The sequence below is a fragment of the Actinia tenebrosa genome, unplaced genomic scaffold, assembly GCF_029948245.1.
Source record: "Actinia tenebrosa isolate PJP-AT-01 unplaced genomic scaffold, QUT_ActTen_1.0 PGA_scaffold13__45_contigs__length_12533684, whole genome shotgun sequence".
Taxonomy (NCBI): domain Eukaryota; kingdom Metazoa; phylum Cnidaria; class Anthozoa; order Actiniaria; family Actiniidae; genus Actinia; species Actinia tenebrosa.
Genome location: NW_028292573.1, coordinates 3,483,374 through 3,499,268, shown reverse-complemented (window position 1 = coordinate 3,499,268; position 15,895 = coordinate 3,483,374). Strand labels below are relative to the sequence as shown.

The 15,895-nt window shown below is 39.0% G+C and overlaps 1 protein-coding gene and 2 non-coding genes across 3 annotated transcripts; 1 reads left to right on the top strand and 2 right to left on the bottom strand.

The window, feature by feature from the left end:
- The first annotated feature begins 1,251 nt into the window (after positions 1-1,251).
- Positions 1,252-13,883, top strand: LOC116288246 (glutamate receptor 2-like). Its single transcript, XM_031695015.2, has 16 exons — positions 1,252-1,380; positions 2,847-3,064; positions 3,454-3,597; positions 4,134-4,376; positions 5,147-5,349; positions 5,533-5,580; positions 6,172-6,264; positions 6,606-6,749; positions 7,660-7,770; positions 8,286-8,405; positions 8,933-9,124; positions 9,570-9,927; positions 10,556-10,909; positions 11,522-11,692; positions 12,858-13,029; positions 13,531-13,883. Exons 2-16 carry the CDS (start codon positions 2,977-2,979, stop codon positions 13,643-13,645), a joined length of 2,556 nt encoding a protein of 851 aa, XP_031550875.2. The 5' UTR covers positions 1,252-1,380; positions 2,847-2,976; the 3' UTR covers positions 13,646-13,883.
- On the bottom strand, positions 10,997-11,079 carry Trnal-uaa (transfer RNA leucine (anticodon UAA)). The gene has a single exon. It is a non-coding gene; the product is annotated as a tRNA-Leu (tRNA).
- On the bottom strand, positions 12,409-12,491 carry Trnal-uaa (transfer RNA leucine (anticodon UAA)). Its single transcript has one exon. It is a non-coding gene; the product is annotated as a tRNA-Leu (tRNA).
- Positions 13,884-15,895: the final 2,012 nt, after the last annotated feature.

Genomic DNA, 15,895 nt, shown 5'->3' with positions numbered 1-15,895 from the left:
CGTAAGGCTAGACTCGATATTGTGCCAGAATTTTAACGATTGTGGCCTATATTTATCGACACATGCAAGCTATTGGCTTATGTAAGATTGTGAGCATTCATACTGATGCTTATTTGAAGATGTGTATGAGGGTACCCGATTGTCAGTTAACTACTAATTTATCACGTTAAGTGTTAATAATTTTTCAAGCCCTGATCATAATATTAACCAAGATAATAAAAAAAATCAGCTAACTGTTAGCTACTAATTTTATGTTATTTGTCAGTTAGAGTGCAAACCATATATCCATGGAATACCAAATAATTACCACAAAATAGAACCGCAATGATACAAGTGAAAACAAAAGATATTTCACGGATATGTGTTTTGCAAACCAATTATCATTGGCCTTCTCTTATTTCATACTGCGACATTGGGGTTTATATTTCAAAATTCGATAGAACAATCGGGAACAATCATGAATCAGTGGTGCAAATTAATTCATCTTCAAAGTCGACAATAACAAGAAAGTTGGGCTCCTAATTAAGCTCGCCGTTTTTAGGATCAAACATAGCAAGTAATGTAATTGCCCTATTTCACTATGACGTTACATCAAAACAATCTATTATTTAAACGCAAAGAACGACGGGATCAAATCAACGCAAACTAACCGAAAATTGTTATAAACCCTTATCAATCCACGAAGAGAAGTAGAATAGCCAGCAAACGCTCAGAATATTTTTTAGTACATATTAACACATATTATATCTGAAAACCAGGCTATTCTAGATTAAACTGTTTCGCTAGGAGCAAATTTTGTTGAATTTTCTATTGGTTTTGGCGATTCTATCCCCCACATAAACAAGCAGTGACGTCATAGTGAAATAGGGCATGTGGTAAGCAAAGTTCGAGAATTTCTGGGTATCAATCAGTTAGAATGAATGTCATTACCAGCCTATCTACAATGAAAAGAAAACACTGCCTTTCGTACTCTTGATAATCCATGTTATAGAACTTCGCATTCAGCTGGGAGAAAATCACCCTGCGAACAGAGTCTCCTTTTACAGGTAAAAGGAGACTCTGCTCGCAGGGTAGGAGAAAATTGACATTAGAAACGGCAAAACATTTATCGATTGCAGCCTATAAAAACATTAAGCCAATGTTTACTCATTTATTTGTCAAATAAGTAATTTCTTCTCTATTCAAATGGAAATTGATTCTCATTGATAATTCATTAGAAAAATCCCTGAGTAAGATGCGTTGAGAGAAAGAAAGAGAGCATTCATTTGCGAATATGTAATTCCCCAATATACTTTCTCCCAGTTGTGAAGTTATAAAAACATTGAAGGCGTTAGATTTCTGATCTCTAACTATTTAGTCGACAAGTTTCGCGAGTGTAAGGTAGGTACAGGTGGCATAACAAGATATTTTTAATTTGGTTACAAATAATGATAAATGCATTGGATAACACCGTAGAGGAAAACGATACTTTCTTTAAATTTCGATCCACTGACACCGCCTTCGTTTTGGTCCGAAGTCGTACTATTATCATTATTTTAATCCACGATGTTGAATTTTTCATTTATATTATTTTATGTGCTATCCTTAGAACAACACACTTGATACTGAGTACATTTATACCCGCTAGTTAAGATTTGTTTATTTTTAACGATGTCATTTTTGTCCAATTTTTATGTAAGAGAATACAAGATTTTTTAAGATTTAAGTTAAACTAATGTTTATTTAGGTTTTTCATGAGATCATGATGTTGAGGAAAAGCTGAGCTTACTTGCTAATTATTTCTATGTAAAACCTAATTCATTGTCATGAACGGTGACTTTGACATACGGCTGTCTTGAGTTGCTGCAATAAGCATTTTCATAGTTTAAGAATCGATTCCACTGCACATGCGATTTTATCCCGAATTTCTCACCTTCTTTTGTTTAATTAAGAACAAAAGAAAGTTTAGAAAAAAGAAGGTAGAAATTCGGGATAAAATCGCATGCTCAGTGGAATCGATTCTTAAACTATGAAAAGGCTTATACTAATCCATAGTTAAAATGACCACAGTAAATCCGTGAAACACTAATTACTAAATAGTACAAAATAGTGCTAGTTAAACAATAGAAAACAATGGAATTTGCATGAAATTGTGCTATTTAGTATTACTAAAGTTTCACGGATTTACTGTGGTCACTCTGATTGGCAATCGATTTTTACAAATTTAATTCCTAAATTTTCAGTCCTAACTGACTGTCTTCACAACTTATACATTCAATTCCTAAATGTAACAGCTATACTTGGATCTTGAAAAGACATATGTCCTATCGCTTTTCGCCTATCTCCTATTGCCTATCGCCTTTGGCGATGACAACGTTTTTTGAATTAGGTGTATATAGCCAAGTTCAAGCCCTAAAAGTTAGGAATGCAAAATATACCAAATAATAATCGCTTTTCAAAATTATTGAGTTTTAAAAGAGCTTAATAAGCAAATTATTGAATTTGGCCTTCTATTTTTCATCAATTTCTTATCTCCTAGATCTAAATTCGGTAAAGAAATATAATATATATGGCATGGAAAAACCTTTGTAACTTCAAGAAGCTGCACTTAAACTATACATTTTTTTAGTGCTATTCAACATCTTACCCCATGTAGAATTAATACGGTGAATATTGTCAGAAGGGTGATAGGCACTTTAAAAAACCCCAGTATCCCCAACAAGAAATCATTTTCGTTCATTGTCACATTTTAAACGTCAAAAAGGATCCCATAAAACCTTCCTCAAACTGTGTGTAACATTTGATGCATTTATTCAACCTTTTTGCAATTTTTATTAACAGAAATTGTCGTTATATTCAATACCTAGGGGAACCTCCTGGCAAATCCTTGGATAGAAGTATAATTAAAGCAATCCCTTGTCAGCTGTAACAAGAAAGAAATATAGTATTTTAATTAATCAGACTCATATCATCCACGAATCAAGCCTCAATAAAGCGATGAGAAGACGAACATCCGTGGAGCTGTGCCTGATATTGATAATACTCCTAGCGATAAACAATGCAAAAGGCAAGAACTTTTTATTAGGTAAGAAAGTAGGGGACCCGAAAATTAATTAGGAAACGTAAATCATTCAGAGATGAAATTATTAGTTCAGTTTTAACGATTCATCCATAATTGATGTTTCTGTCTCCCCTTTACCGTTTCTACTTCCCACAAGCTTAGCGAATTATCTAGAATATCTCAGAATTTAAAACTTTTATAAATTGTTTCAATACTTTACTGTCCTGTGAAAAGAATAGAAAAATTGCCTTGTAATCCTTGTAGTACTCTTTAAAACAGATACTGTGTAGTTGTTTGTGAGACAAGATTTTAATTCCCCTGGAAAAAATTCTGGAACGTCGATTGGTTTGCTATTGTCTGCATGAGTCGGAACCATGAATTGATTAATATGGAATATTCGAACTTTTTGGCAGAGCTGCTGAATACGACTACAAGAGACGAAAGGGATGCAGCAAAACAGGCTGTTGATGACATCAACTCTCAACTAGTAGCCAATGGTTCCTCTTTTACCCTACAAATACGAAACACTTCGCAGAAATCAGACCTATATACGTACTGTGAGTATAGGGTACTTAGTAGAGCTTCCCATTAAGTTTGTTTTATTACTCCATGGGAAGTTTAAACTCTAAAAATATGAAACATTATAAAGTAACTGTTATAAATCTCGCATTCTGATTGGTCGGGAGCGCGTGCTTTATGAGAGCACACAGCAAGCACGCGCCCTTTGCATTTTATAAAAGAAATAAAAAAGATTGCTTGCTGGACTGTGTGCAGTTATAAAGCACTTGGGGATTGGCAGAATACTCGAGGAGTGTCGAGAAGCACTCCGCTACGCGTCGTGCTTCTCCTAACACTTCTCTCGTGTTCTGCCAACCCCCACGTGCTTTATGACTGCACAAAGCACGCGCGCGCGTTTTCTATTTCTTCAATACTACATCACTGCCACTAATTTGCTACTAAATAGCACTGATGAAATAATGCAAAACAAATAGACGTTGCACTATTTTAAACTTTTTAGTGCAAATTAAAAGCACTGTTTTTACCGGAGTACGGTAGTGCTTAACTCGTCTCAATGTCTGTGATCTTGTTTCAGCCTCTTCTCTCGTCAGTAGTGACGTCATCGCCTTGTTGGACTTTAACACCTTACCTCATTCTGCATGTGAAGTAAGCACCATTACTAAGATACCGATAATTCGTCTCCATGGCAGCGGAAACTACAAGATAAGAGAAGCTTGTAATGCGATCATCATGTCAGCGGATTACGATAGCTATTCGCAGGCGACTGTTCAAATCCTGGATGCCTTTCAGTGGAAGAAGATTGCTTTGATGGTTGAGGGTACGTATCATTACTTTCAATCTTCTTGTTCATATGGGAGATGTAATTTATAACTGGGATTCTACGGTACCGTCATTTACCAGATCTTTCTTGCCATGTTTGCTTCCCTGCTGTTTATTATTGTCCATACATTCAAATATTGAGTGTCGTATTTCCCTGTGTCTGTTGTCTGCGAGACAGACCCACGAGTTAGCGTCGTCCCTGTATCCTTCCTCGATTTTCCAAAGTTTTTCTTTTTTTTTACTTGTCTTTTTTTTTTTTCTTTTCTTCTTCATAATGTTCAAAAATGTTCATGTTGAATTCGTTATAAAACGACAGCCTTTTTTGCACCTTTTCCGCACAATCCAAATATGGAATTGATCATACCGTATATGGAGTGAGCTTTCTCTACTCCAACTTCGACACTAACATATAGAGTAAAGCTTGATATGCGTCTCGTTCATTTGCTTTGTTCACATTCTCTCACTATAGCAATTCTCTGTTACTATCTCAGTTGTCAGTGCCATATATGTTGTCCTGGACCGTCATCTTCCCCATGTCATCTTTCTTGGCCATTATCTTTTATTTCCTTGTCAGCTCGTCCATGTCCTCTCTTATTATGATCTTCTTCTGGCCATCGTAGCAATGCCAGTTACGTACCATCTTGTCATCTTGTCATCCATGTCAACTGGCTATTTCTGTCGTTTTCTAGTCACCTTTCTTTCCCTATCTTGCTTTTGCTGCTGTTGCCTAATCTAGACACTGGTTATACTCTTTTGTTGTGTCCGCAGCTTCGAGGTTCTACGAAGCATTCTTCTTCAAAACTTTGACAGCCAACAAGGACTATACGTCAGTTTACATACAAATTAAGCATGACGAGATCAACGTTCATAAGAATGAGTGTTCCTGTGAGAGAATCATGAAGGAACTGGCTGCCTCAGAAGCTGATGTCGTTCTTCTGTTCGCCAACGAAAAATCATCAATTCTTATGATGGTAATAATATTATCATGACATTATATACTACCACCACCACCGCCACCACCACCACCACCGCCACCACCGCCACCACCGCCACCACCGCCACCACCGCCACCACCGCCACCACCGCCACCACCGCCACCGCACACCGCCACCACCGCCACTACTACAATTCTGACTTTGTTTTTATATTCATAGGATCGCTGCAACCCCAGTAAGACCTATGTCTGGATAATACAAGATTCGGTATGTCTTTTCGTGACATTTATACAACCATATGTTTTTCAAGGTGTAGATTACTTAAACATTACTGACAATGTTCTGGACTCTTCATTTGCTGAGAGCGTTATGCCATTGCAATGTTTACGTGCAACAAAATAATTAATTTCATCATCACTGCCTGCTTTCACATTTATATATATATCGTGTAAAACTTTTTTGACGAGACTCGGCCTTCATACATAATAAATTGTCACGACCTGGTTTAACCCTTACGGATGCACTTTGTAATTTCGAGTTTTGCTTACGAAGTCGCAAACATGCAACTGGCAACAGAGCTGTAATATAGACAGTTTTCTTAACGTTGCGTGCGCATCCAATCTTGAAGGACCACGACAAAACTGAAAAACGCAATTTTAGTAAAATTGAGAAGCCAGTCTTATGTTTAGAAGGAAAATAATCGATTTTATGAATTTTTATCAAAAAAATCATAGCAATGCATGATAATACTCATCGTAAAGCTCGTGTTCTAGTATCGTGGCCCGTCAAGTCCCTTAAATTTGGATGCGTACGCAACCTTGAGAAAACGGTCTATTGATCATATATTTCCCGCGTCAGGTTTTGCAGGACGTACTTACTGCAGAAAGCTCTCATATGGTTGTTGGGTTTGGGCTTACAACTAATGTCAGCGCCAAATGGAACAGTAAACGGGTATGTACTTTTCGTAGAGAAAATTATTTAACACAAGCTATATTTAACATTATTATTTACAATGATTATCCTTCATTGCATGCCTCAATTGACACTTGTTTCCTGACCATGTGGAATTTAGCTTGTTAGGTTTTGTGAAGAGATATTCATGCATTCCAGTCAAGGTCCGTGGAATTTCAAAGTGTTTGTATTATTGAAGTTGTGCATTCTTTACTTTACCGTTGGTATTTGTGAACGTTAGGCTAACCCCATATAAAAGAACACACTGGCATTTAACCAATTAGATGTTACAATTCTATTACATGTAAAAATGGCACCATTCCTTTTTGTTTCTTACACAGGATAATTTTGATCTTGTGTATGATGCTATTTTATTGGTTGCCATGACGTTAAAAAATCTTCACGACAATGGAATGTGGTTGACAGGCAACGACAGTGCTACCTTGTCATCCAACAGAGAGACATTTTATAGATATGCAAAACAGGTATGAGATGATATCAGTAAAACTATGGTGATGAAGATAATAATGTCAATGTTGGCATCCCAAAGTTATGAACTGCACGATGCAATTGATGGAAATAATAATAAAGATAACAATAAGTATATGTAATAGGACTCCATGCTGTCATATTGAGAAATAATTGGACGAGGAAAATTCCGAGGACTTCCAAAATAGGATGAGGCCGTAGGCCGAGTCCAATTTGGCAGTCAGAAGAATTTTTCGAGTCTAATTATTTCTTGATTGGGGAGCATGAAATCCCATTACCTATTACGTATATAGCTGATTATTTAATCCCATATCAACAAGACCTGTCCAATTAAGAAAATAATTGGACAGCTACCTATATGGGATTAATGAGAAGCTGTATAATTATGACGTTAATAACTAATATGACCATGATCATGATGGTGATGAGGATGACGACGATGATAGTGGTGATGATGGTGGTGATGATGGTGATGATGATGATGAAGATGATAAGGACGATGACGATGACGATGATGACGATGATGACGATGATAATGGTAATGATATGATGATGATGATGATAAAAATAACGATAATGTACCATATGATGCCGTGATGATATCACGATGAAGAAATTATAATTCAACAAACTGTCGATGATGATGATAACCCATTAAAAGCCTAGTGATAATATTCCTCTTTATTATTCCATTTCAGACATCTCGTTATTCCATAGAGTTAACGGTTGTGCATGAGAATGAGGATACAACTCAAACAACGAATCTTATTCTCATGATAATCATTATTAGTGACACATGGTCTAAAATCGAAAAGCATTACGCCCAAGCCTGCGCCAAAACCGAAAAGGTTTATTAATGACTAAGATGTTGATAAATACTAAGGAATATGATCAATTTCTCTACAGATGCAAGTAAATAAAAATGGTCTCGTGTCCCCCGTCCGGTTTGACACCAAAGGTCGTCGGGTGCTCAACGAACTTCGAATCCTGAACCTTATTAACAACACCTTTACAGAGGTAAGACAATCCAGGTCATCTCGTTCTGACAGCCCATCAAAAACTAGCCAATTACAATCATCGCGCAGGAAGAAATCTGATCACGCGGTTCATTGAAAAAAACATGGCGACCGAAGTCAGAAAAAATTACTCTGAATTATTGCTTCCCTAGCTAGGTTATGGACTAGCAATACATTTAAAATTCTACCTACTCTTATAACGAATACCTATGGGTCAAATGGTTCGTTGTGGCTTCAATTCTTTTATGGAATTATCGTGAAATGATAGCTCTTTGTTCGCCGATAAACAACTGAAACTAGGACCGCCTGATCAACTACGACAATCCTATTCTCGCGTTCCCCGAGATCCCATGGATAATGCCAATGATCAGTGATGGAGCCGATATGATAATGGCGATGATATAATAATGATGTTGTTGATGATGCCAATAATGATAACAGGAACGATAATAATCGTTCGATGGTTGGAAAAACTTGGTAGCGTTATTGATACTCAAAATATTCTAATTATGTCAGATTGGTAAATGGACAAAAGCTGGAAATATCCTAGAAATAATGGACAGAATCCACTTTAATGATAAATCTCTGGATGGTTCTTTGCTAAAGGGAAGAGAGATATCTGTCGTAACTGCAGTGGTAAGTATACCTGGAAAATAAACTGCACTGGTGCAAATTATATAAAGCTTTGCAAGAACACAAGTATTACCTCCATCTGATAACGAGGAAACATGGTCTAATGGCATGTATGTGGTTTAGTGTACGTGTGGAGTGTTTTGGAAAAGCATTGCACGTCGAAATGCAGCTCAATTTGAAGGGCAAAACCGATAGGATTCCAATTCCAAGGATATTGAAATTCTTTTGTTTTGTCCTCCGAATTGAGCTCCTTTGACGTCACATCCTTTTCAAGCTACATGCAAGTAGCTTTAAATAGTCCGTTTTACAGTTCCCTGCGCCATCTTGAAAGGTAACCGTGTCTTTTCATCGAAGCAAGACGAACGGTGAGCTTGCAATGATAGAGACTTTTTTTAACACCTTGAACAATTATTTACATTTTAAGCTCACCGTTCGTCTCGCTTCGAAGCAAAGGCACGGCTGCCTTTCAAGATGGCGCAGGTAATGGCATAAAGGGACTATTGTTCCGTTTTCATTTTTGACGTATGTAGACAGACCCATTTGTGATGAGGCGCGTATCGTCAGAAGGGACGGTCACCTACCATGGCTTCTGTATCGACATATTAAAAAAACTTGCATCTGACCTAAAGTTCACTTACCATATAAAGTTGGTTGATGATGGATATTACGGTGCACTGATTAACGGTACATGGAATGGAATGATCGGAGAACTAATCGATAGGGTAAGTTATGACTGTTTCTCTTAATAGCGTGCATGTGTGGGCACAATGGCACCCGGCGACTGCGAAAACTAAAAATATTATTACAAACACTATTTCCCGTCGATGGGACTCTTCCGCGAGGTTTCACACTCACTACCACTACATTCTATATTTACGACATACAACACTCAACTCACATGTTGAATTTTACGGAAGAAGGCAATCGGAGAACCCGAAGAAAACCCTCGTGGCAAGGGAGAGAACAACGCATCAAACAAATTCAACACACAGTCTGAGCTGGGGCTCAAAGTAGGGCAGTATCGGTGAGAGGCGAGCGGTAAATAGAGACCCCTACACCACCCATGCCAACCAAAAACGATCATGTTCATAAAAGGTTTCCATTTCAATTCCAAAGTTTTTGGAACTTGTTGACTTCATAACTTATAGACCTCATTTTGGTTTTCAGAAAGCAGAAATGATTGTAGCTCCTTTATCAAAAAATGTGGAACGCCAGAAGTACGTTGCCCTGACAGCCAGCTTTATGTACTACACAGACGATATGATGATGAAGAAGACTGTCGTCGCAGAGAGGGAGTTCTTCCAATTTATGGCGCCCTACACTACAAATGTCTGGACGGTGGTGGCTGCTTCGTTTGTGGCCGTTTCTTTGGCGGTATATATTTTGAATTATTTCAGTCCTTATGGCTACAAAAACGAACATGGCAGCAAGACGTCGGAGGAGTTGAACTTGATCAACTCCTTTTGGTTTACAGCTGGAAGCATGCTTCTGCAAGGCACTGATCACGCGCCCAAATCTACCTCGGGTAAGACTCTATTAAGCTCACCATTTTTCAGTATTTTGTCTTGACTTCAAACAGTGGGTATTTGAGTACAAATTTGGATATTTATTCCATTTGTTAGTTGCATTGTGCTGCGAATCTTCAAGACATTAATTAAAATACTAATTAAAGGCAGTCAAAAATAGCCGAACCCTGGGTATTATGACAAACACTATAAGGCTCAGGTCAAACGTCAAACTTCATATGAGCCGAACCAAATTGAAACAATGGATAACAAGGCAGTCTTCTTTGATGTTATTAAGTTCGGCTCATGTGAAGTTCGACGTTAGACCTGAGCCTAACAGTACTTCATGGAAGTGTGCTATGCTTTCTCCTCAGTAGTTAATCGAAGTCGTCCAAAGCGTTAGTTTCCATACGTTTGAAACCGAAAATTTATGAAGAACAGCTTGGATTAGCGAAAAGAGTGCTTACAGCTGATTGGCAACAGTTTATTTGTTTTCTAATATATCAGTAATAGAGGTTTTGCACCATCACGTGCAAAGGGATTTTATCGGTTCTGCTTTCTAACAACAGGCAGCCCAAGCTGTAGCATGAGCGTTGGCACGTGATGGTGCAAAACCTCTATTCTTTTTCTTTTCGTTATGTAATTCAGGCCGTATTTTGGCTGGTTTCTTCTGGTTTTCTATCCTTGTGTGGTTATCAACTTACACTGCGAACTTAGTGGCTTTCTTCACTGTCGACATCTTCATCAAACCAGTCACCAACTTTGAGGAGGCAGTTGATTCGAATTACGACCTTGGTGTACTCGAGAAGTCCAATCTACACTCTTTGTTTCTCTCTGCTGATTATGAGATATACAGAAGAGCTTGGAACAAAATGAAGCGTCTACCCAAGAATGATTCAGAATCGATCGAATGGATGAGAAGTGGCAGTCCCTACATACATATTCTTGACGGTCCGGTACTGGAGTATGTAGCACAGAAGCAGCCATGCGACTTGTTTACATGTGAGTCTGAGGAGGAGGAGGAGGGGGAGGAGGAGGAGGAGGAAAAGAAAAATGTTTGTACATCGCTTCATAAAAAATAAACATTCCTACCAGGAGTGGGGTTCGAACCCACGCGTACATTCGTACATTGGAACTTAAGTCCAACGCCTTAACCACTCGGCCATCCTGGTAGCTCTTCTAATAACAGTTGCCAGCCTCGGATTTCTAATACCACGCCGCTGTCTAACTGTTTACAGGATTTCAGTCCCTGATTCGAACATAAGATACGGTAGCTATGTTGGTTGATATAACAAAAGAATTCATTGACGAGTCTTTTGTTAAATTGATCCAAGATGGTGGCTACGACGTCGATGTCAAAAAAGTTAGAATGAATCAAATGATTGCTTTCCAATGAATCGTAATGCGATGTTTCGCAAAAGGGGCAAGGTCGTTTACTGCCTTTTTTTATCAGCGAAGCCTTGTCTGTGTTTTGCTGCAGGCTTTGTTTCCACCACAATTCTTCGTTTCATATTAAACAAAGAAATAATACTCTAGGAAATGACACGTGCATGGTCTAAAATGGGAGAACAATGGATTAGATCTATTTTTCCAATACTATAATTGTTTGTTCAGTTCCAGGTCTTCAATCTCCTCGCAGCTATGCGTTTGCTCTCAGACATGAAGACCCTCACCTTCAAGAGATATCTCTCGCCATATTGCGTCTCCGTGAAAGCGGGTTTATCGAGAAGTTACGATACAAGTACTGGGAAGGTACAAATGAATGTCCAGATATCAACACCAACCGTAAGTTCTCTAAAACTCTATTTATCATATTAATAGACAGCATTGCAGGCTTTCCTGGCTAGTTGTCCTTAGGATTCCTTGGGAATACACCAGTTTCACATTCAATGCATACCGCTGTTTTTGAAGACTACAGACTCTCGAAGACTCATTTGCACAGGCTTAGCCTCGTTTATCAGTCAGCTATTCACAGATACCATGAATAGTACGTGGGATTTCAAAGCATTGGTATTGTTCAAGCTGCACATTCTTTACATTAAAGCTAGCATTTGCAAATGATTTACTATTAAGCGAGGCTAAGCCTGCGGAGATGAGTCTTCAATCTTAAAACACAGCCGTATTTAGGGAATGAGAAAAGGGACTATAGAGATTTGTCCCAATTGTTCCTCCGTCCCATTCCTCCCGTCACCAACCAGGAATGCCTGCAATTAAGTCTACCTAATTATTAAAATACTTCATACATAAAAACCGAATGAACGTTTTACTTTCGAGGATTCAGTAAGACAATGGAATTCTAAGCATTCGAAAAAGCCAAAATGCCAGGTGAGGCAGAGACAAGGCCTCTAAACTAGAAACTTGGTATTGCGCTTCCTTCGAGCTACATTCACCCATTTGTTGTTGCATTGCTTAAGTTAATAATGATAATAGTTAATAATCGTGATGATGAGAATAATGAAAAAAAGTAATGTTTGTGCATCGCGTCATAAAAAAAACGATTCTACCAGGAGTGGGGTTCGAACCCACGCGTACATTCGTACATTGGAACTTAAGTCCAACGCCTTAACCACTCGGCCATCCTGGTGGCTGTTAATCTTATGTACGTCATTTTGTAGCAATTCCATGGCCGATATCTACTTAGACACTTGCCATGGATCTTTAGGGGAAGCACGGATGGCGTCCGCAGCAAATACGTCGCTTCTCACCCATGCGACAAGGATTCGCTCGGTGTCGTATGTGATTTGATTTACTGATGTACATGAGAAAGAATTCAGTTTCGTGGGGAAAAAGAATCTGTTGTTGTGCCTCCTGTCATGGCTGCCATGACGTGATGGTGCAAAGCATCCATTCATGTGGGGAATGACATGTGGCCTGAAATGGGGAAACAGTGGATTGCCTAAGTTATGCCGATATTTGATTTTTTATACACATATATCATTGGATTCCACAGGGCTAAAGCAGAAGTCAATCGAACTGTACAGCTTAGCAGGAGTGTTTATCGTTCTAGCAGCAGGTTTTTTAGTTTCTTTCGTAACCCTTGCCACCGAGATCTATTGGCATCGAGTAGGGAGGCAGAGATTTCATTTTCTAAAGGAGAAGACCAGAAACATTTGCAGAGAACGGTAAGGACAGCTTCTAAACTAGTTTAAAACCCGTATTCCCAGATTTTAGAATTTTATTATCCTTTGTTTCCCTTGCTACTGATAGACCCCAGTTACCAAGTCATTCTCTTGAGTATTATTTCCTTGTTATCCTTTGTTTCCCTTGCTACTGATAGACCCCAGTTACCAAGTCATTCTCTTGAGTATTATTACTTTGTTATCCTTTTTTTCCTTTGCCACTTATAGTTATAGACCCCTTACCTTGAGCAAAATGTTTTACTATTTCAGAAAACGTGTCATTCCCTAGAGCATTATTTCTTTGTTTAACGGTTGTGCATGAGAGGACACATGGAAATGGATACAACTCAAATAAAGCATGCTTAGTTGATAATTCTCGAGAGAATGCCACTTAATCTGAAATGGGAAAATGTTACGCCCAAAGTTAAGAGGATCCATGGAAAGTTTTTCAAACATTAAAAAAAATTTTTTTTACACCTTTTACTTCTATTTTTTCTTCTTTAGGTCACCAAAAATGGCTAATGAGAAAGACGATAATACAATAACTCAGAGTGATACGATATCAAACTCTCAAGCATCTCTCGGATCACTTAGTAGTTACACCATCAGACCTATTTGAGATAGGGATCACGATGCATTTGGGTCTATAGCTTCGTTACAATTTTTTTCAACATGTGGTGTACCGAAGCTAGACAACATCTTTCAGATACTTTGCCGGCAACAACGTAACCAATTCAACTTTCACAACACTATAGTCCTTCTTATATAGGGAGCATGGTACACTCTGGCCTACAGCTTTTGTACAAAAGTTTTTTTCCTCTCCCATCAGCATATAATTATATGGTGTATATATTTAATTCAATGAGTAGTATAGGGAATGGGGGTTCCAGCGCAATCTCAACACGGGCAAGACCCGTGCCAAAAATCCACCTACGGACAATCCCCACTCCAAGTGTGGTTGAGGGCAACAGCGCAAATATGTTAGTCTATATATGGAGTGCGAAGAATGTAAGAGAACTTTTAAGAAAGAAGCGGATTTGAAAAAGCATTTGAAAATGAAGACGAAGTGTATGAGCAGTTATGATTGTGGATGTGGTAAGAAGTTTGAGACTAAGGTTAAATTGTTTTGGCATTGTCAGGACTGTGAGTACGACTACGACGACCTAAAAAGTGCTTGGTATTAGGTATAAAATATTTCCTATTATATAGATGGAATCCCAAAGCAACTTCAGCACGGTGTCAATACCCGGTAACGGTGAGATTGACGTTAGACAGTTTTGGCGTCAGTCAGAAAGGAAGGTTAAAAGGACTCTCCGAAAAGGTATAGAAGAATTAGGAGCCCTGAAAGCGAGCATAATGGTAGAAGTAAGTTTGTCAAAAGACGAGGTAATGACGACAGCAATGTTGCGATCAAAGTCGTTAGTGATATTAGAATCCACGAATCTGGATAGGTCACTCAGTGAAGCCTTAGAAGCAATAATGGAGTCGCTGTCTAACTACACGAAAGAAGGATCGGGTTGGACAGTAGAGGAGGTTGAAGGAATAGAGATAAGTATGGCCAGGTACGTACCCATACGAGGGGGGAGTTACGTACCGCTACCAACGTGGGTAGAAAGGAAGAAGGCTATTGTAAACGTGAAGAATGAAGACAATCGATGCTTTATGTGGGCAATCAGGTCTGCACTGTATCCAGCAGAGAAGGATCCCTGTAGGATAAGTAAGTATCCCACAGATGATTTAGAGTGGGATGGTGTGGAATTTCCCATGCAGCTGATAGACATCCCCATATTTGAGGAAATAAACGATCTAGCAATTAACGTTTACGGAGTCAGAGAGCAGACGATAGTACCGTTAGTTCTGTCAAAAAGTAAAGGAGAGCGCGTACATTTATTCTACCACGGCGGACACTACTCATGGGTTAAACACATTAGCAGACTATTCTACAGACATACTAAGCACAAAGGCAAAAAGTACTTCTGCGACTGCTGCTTGCTGTCATTTACATCCTTAAATGCCCTAAAGAAACACGATGAGATCTGCCGCGGAGTCGAAGAAGTGGCGCAACGGATCCAGATGCCCACCAACAAAGAGCTTTCATACGCAGACCATCAAAAGCAGATGCAAGTGCCTTACGTGATATATGCAGACTTCGAAGCGTTGATAACTAAGGAAGAGCAGAAACGTGGCGCCACGAATAAGGTAGGATTACACGAGATCTGCTCCTTTGGTTACATAGTAGTCAGATCAGACGGTAAAGCAAACCCTCCTGTGATTTACCGAGGTAAGAACGCAGCTAATGAGTTTCTAGAAGCATTGCGAGAAGAGGAGGGGGAGATTAGAGAACAATTAAGACGTCCAAAGAAGATGGAATTTACCAAAGAGAACCAGGAGGCTTTTAACAAGGCAAAAAAATGCCACATTTGCCAACATACGCTTCTTCAGTTTGGAAGACGAGCCAAGAAAGCGTGGGATGAAGATGGAAAGTATCTAGGAGAAGCTCATTTTAAATGCGGGAAGTATGCTAAGAAAGGTGAGAAGCCGGGAAAGCCCTCCACGCACTGCATTCACTGCCACAAAGCATTTGTTGAGGATTTCTATGTGGATAAGGTTAGGGATCACTGCCACACCACGGGTAAATACAGAGGAGAGGCTCATTGGAAATGCAATATAAACTTCAAAGTAAATCCAGACATGGAGATTCCGGTGTTCTTTCACAACCTCCGCGGGTACGACTCCCATTTGCTACTACAAGGAACAGACGGCTCCGACGTCAAATGCATACCCAACAACAAAGAGCGCTACATGTCCGTAACTGTGGGCAAGCTGAAGTTCTTAGATTCGCAGCAGTTTATGGCGGACTCCTTAGCAA

Bases quoted from the DNA above. Each gene is read 5' to 3' on its own strand.
- LOC116288246 (XM_031695015.2), top strand. From the start codon at position 2,977: ATGAGAAGACGAACATCCGTGGAGCTGTGCCTGATATTGATAATACTC. The intron at 6,750-7,659 runs GTATGAGATGAT...ATTTCTCTACAG, and splicing joins TTTATAGATATGCAAAACAG to ATGCAAGTAAATAAAAATGG. The intron at 8,406-8,932 runs GTAAGTATACCT...TGACGTATGTAG, and splicing joins TATCTGTCGTAACTGCAGTG to ACAGACCCATTTGTGATGAG.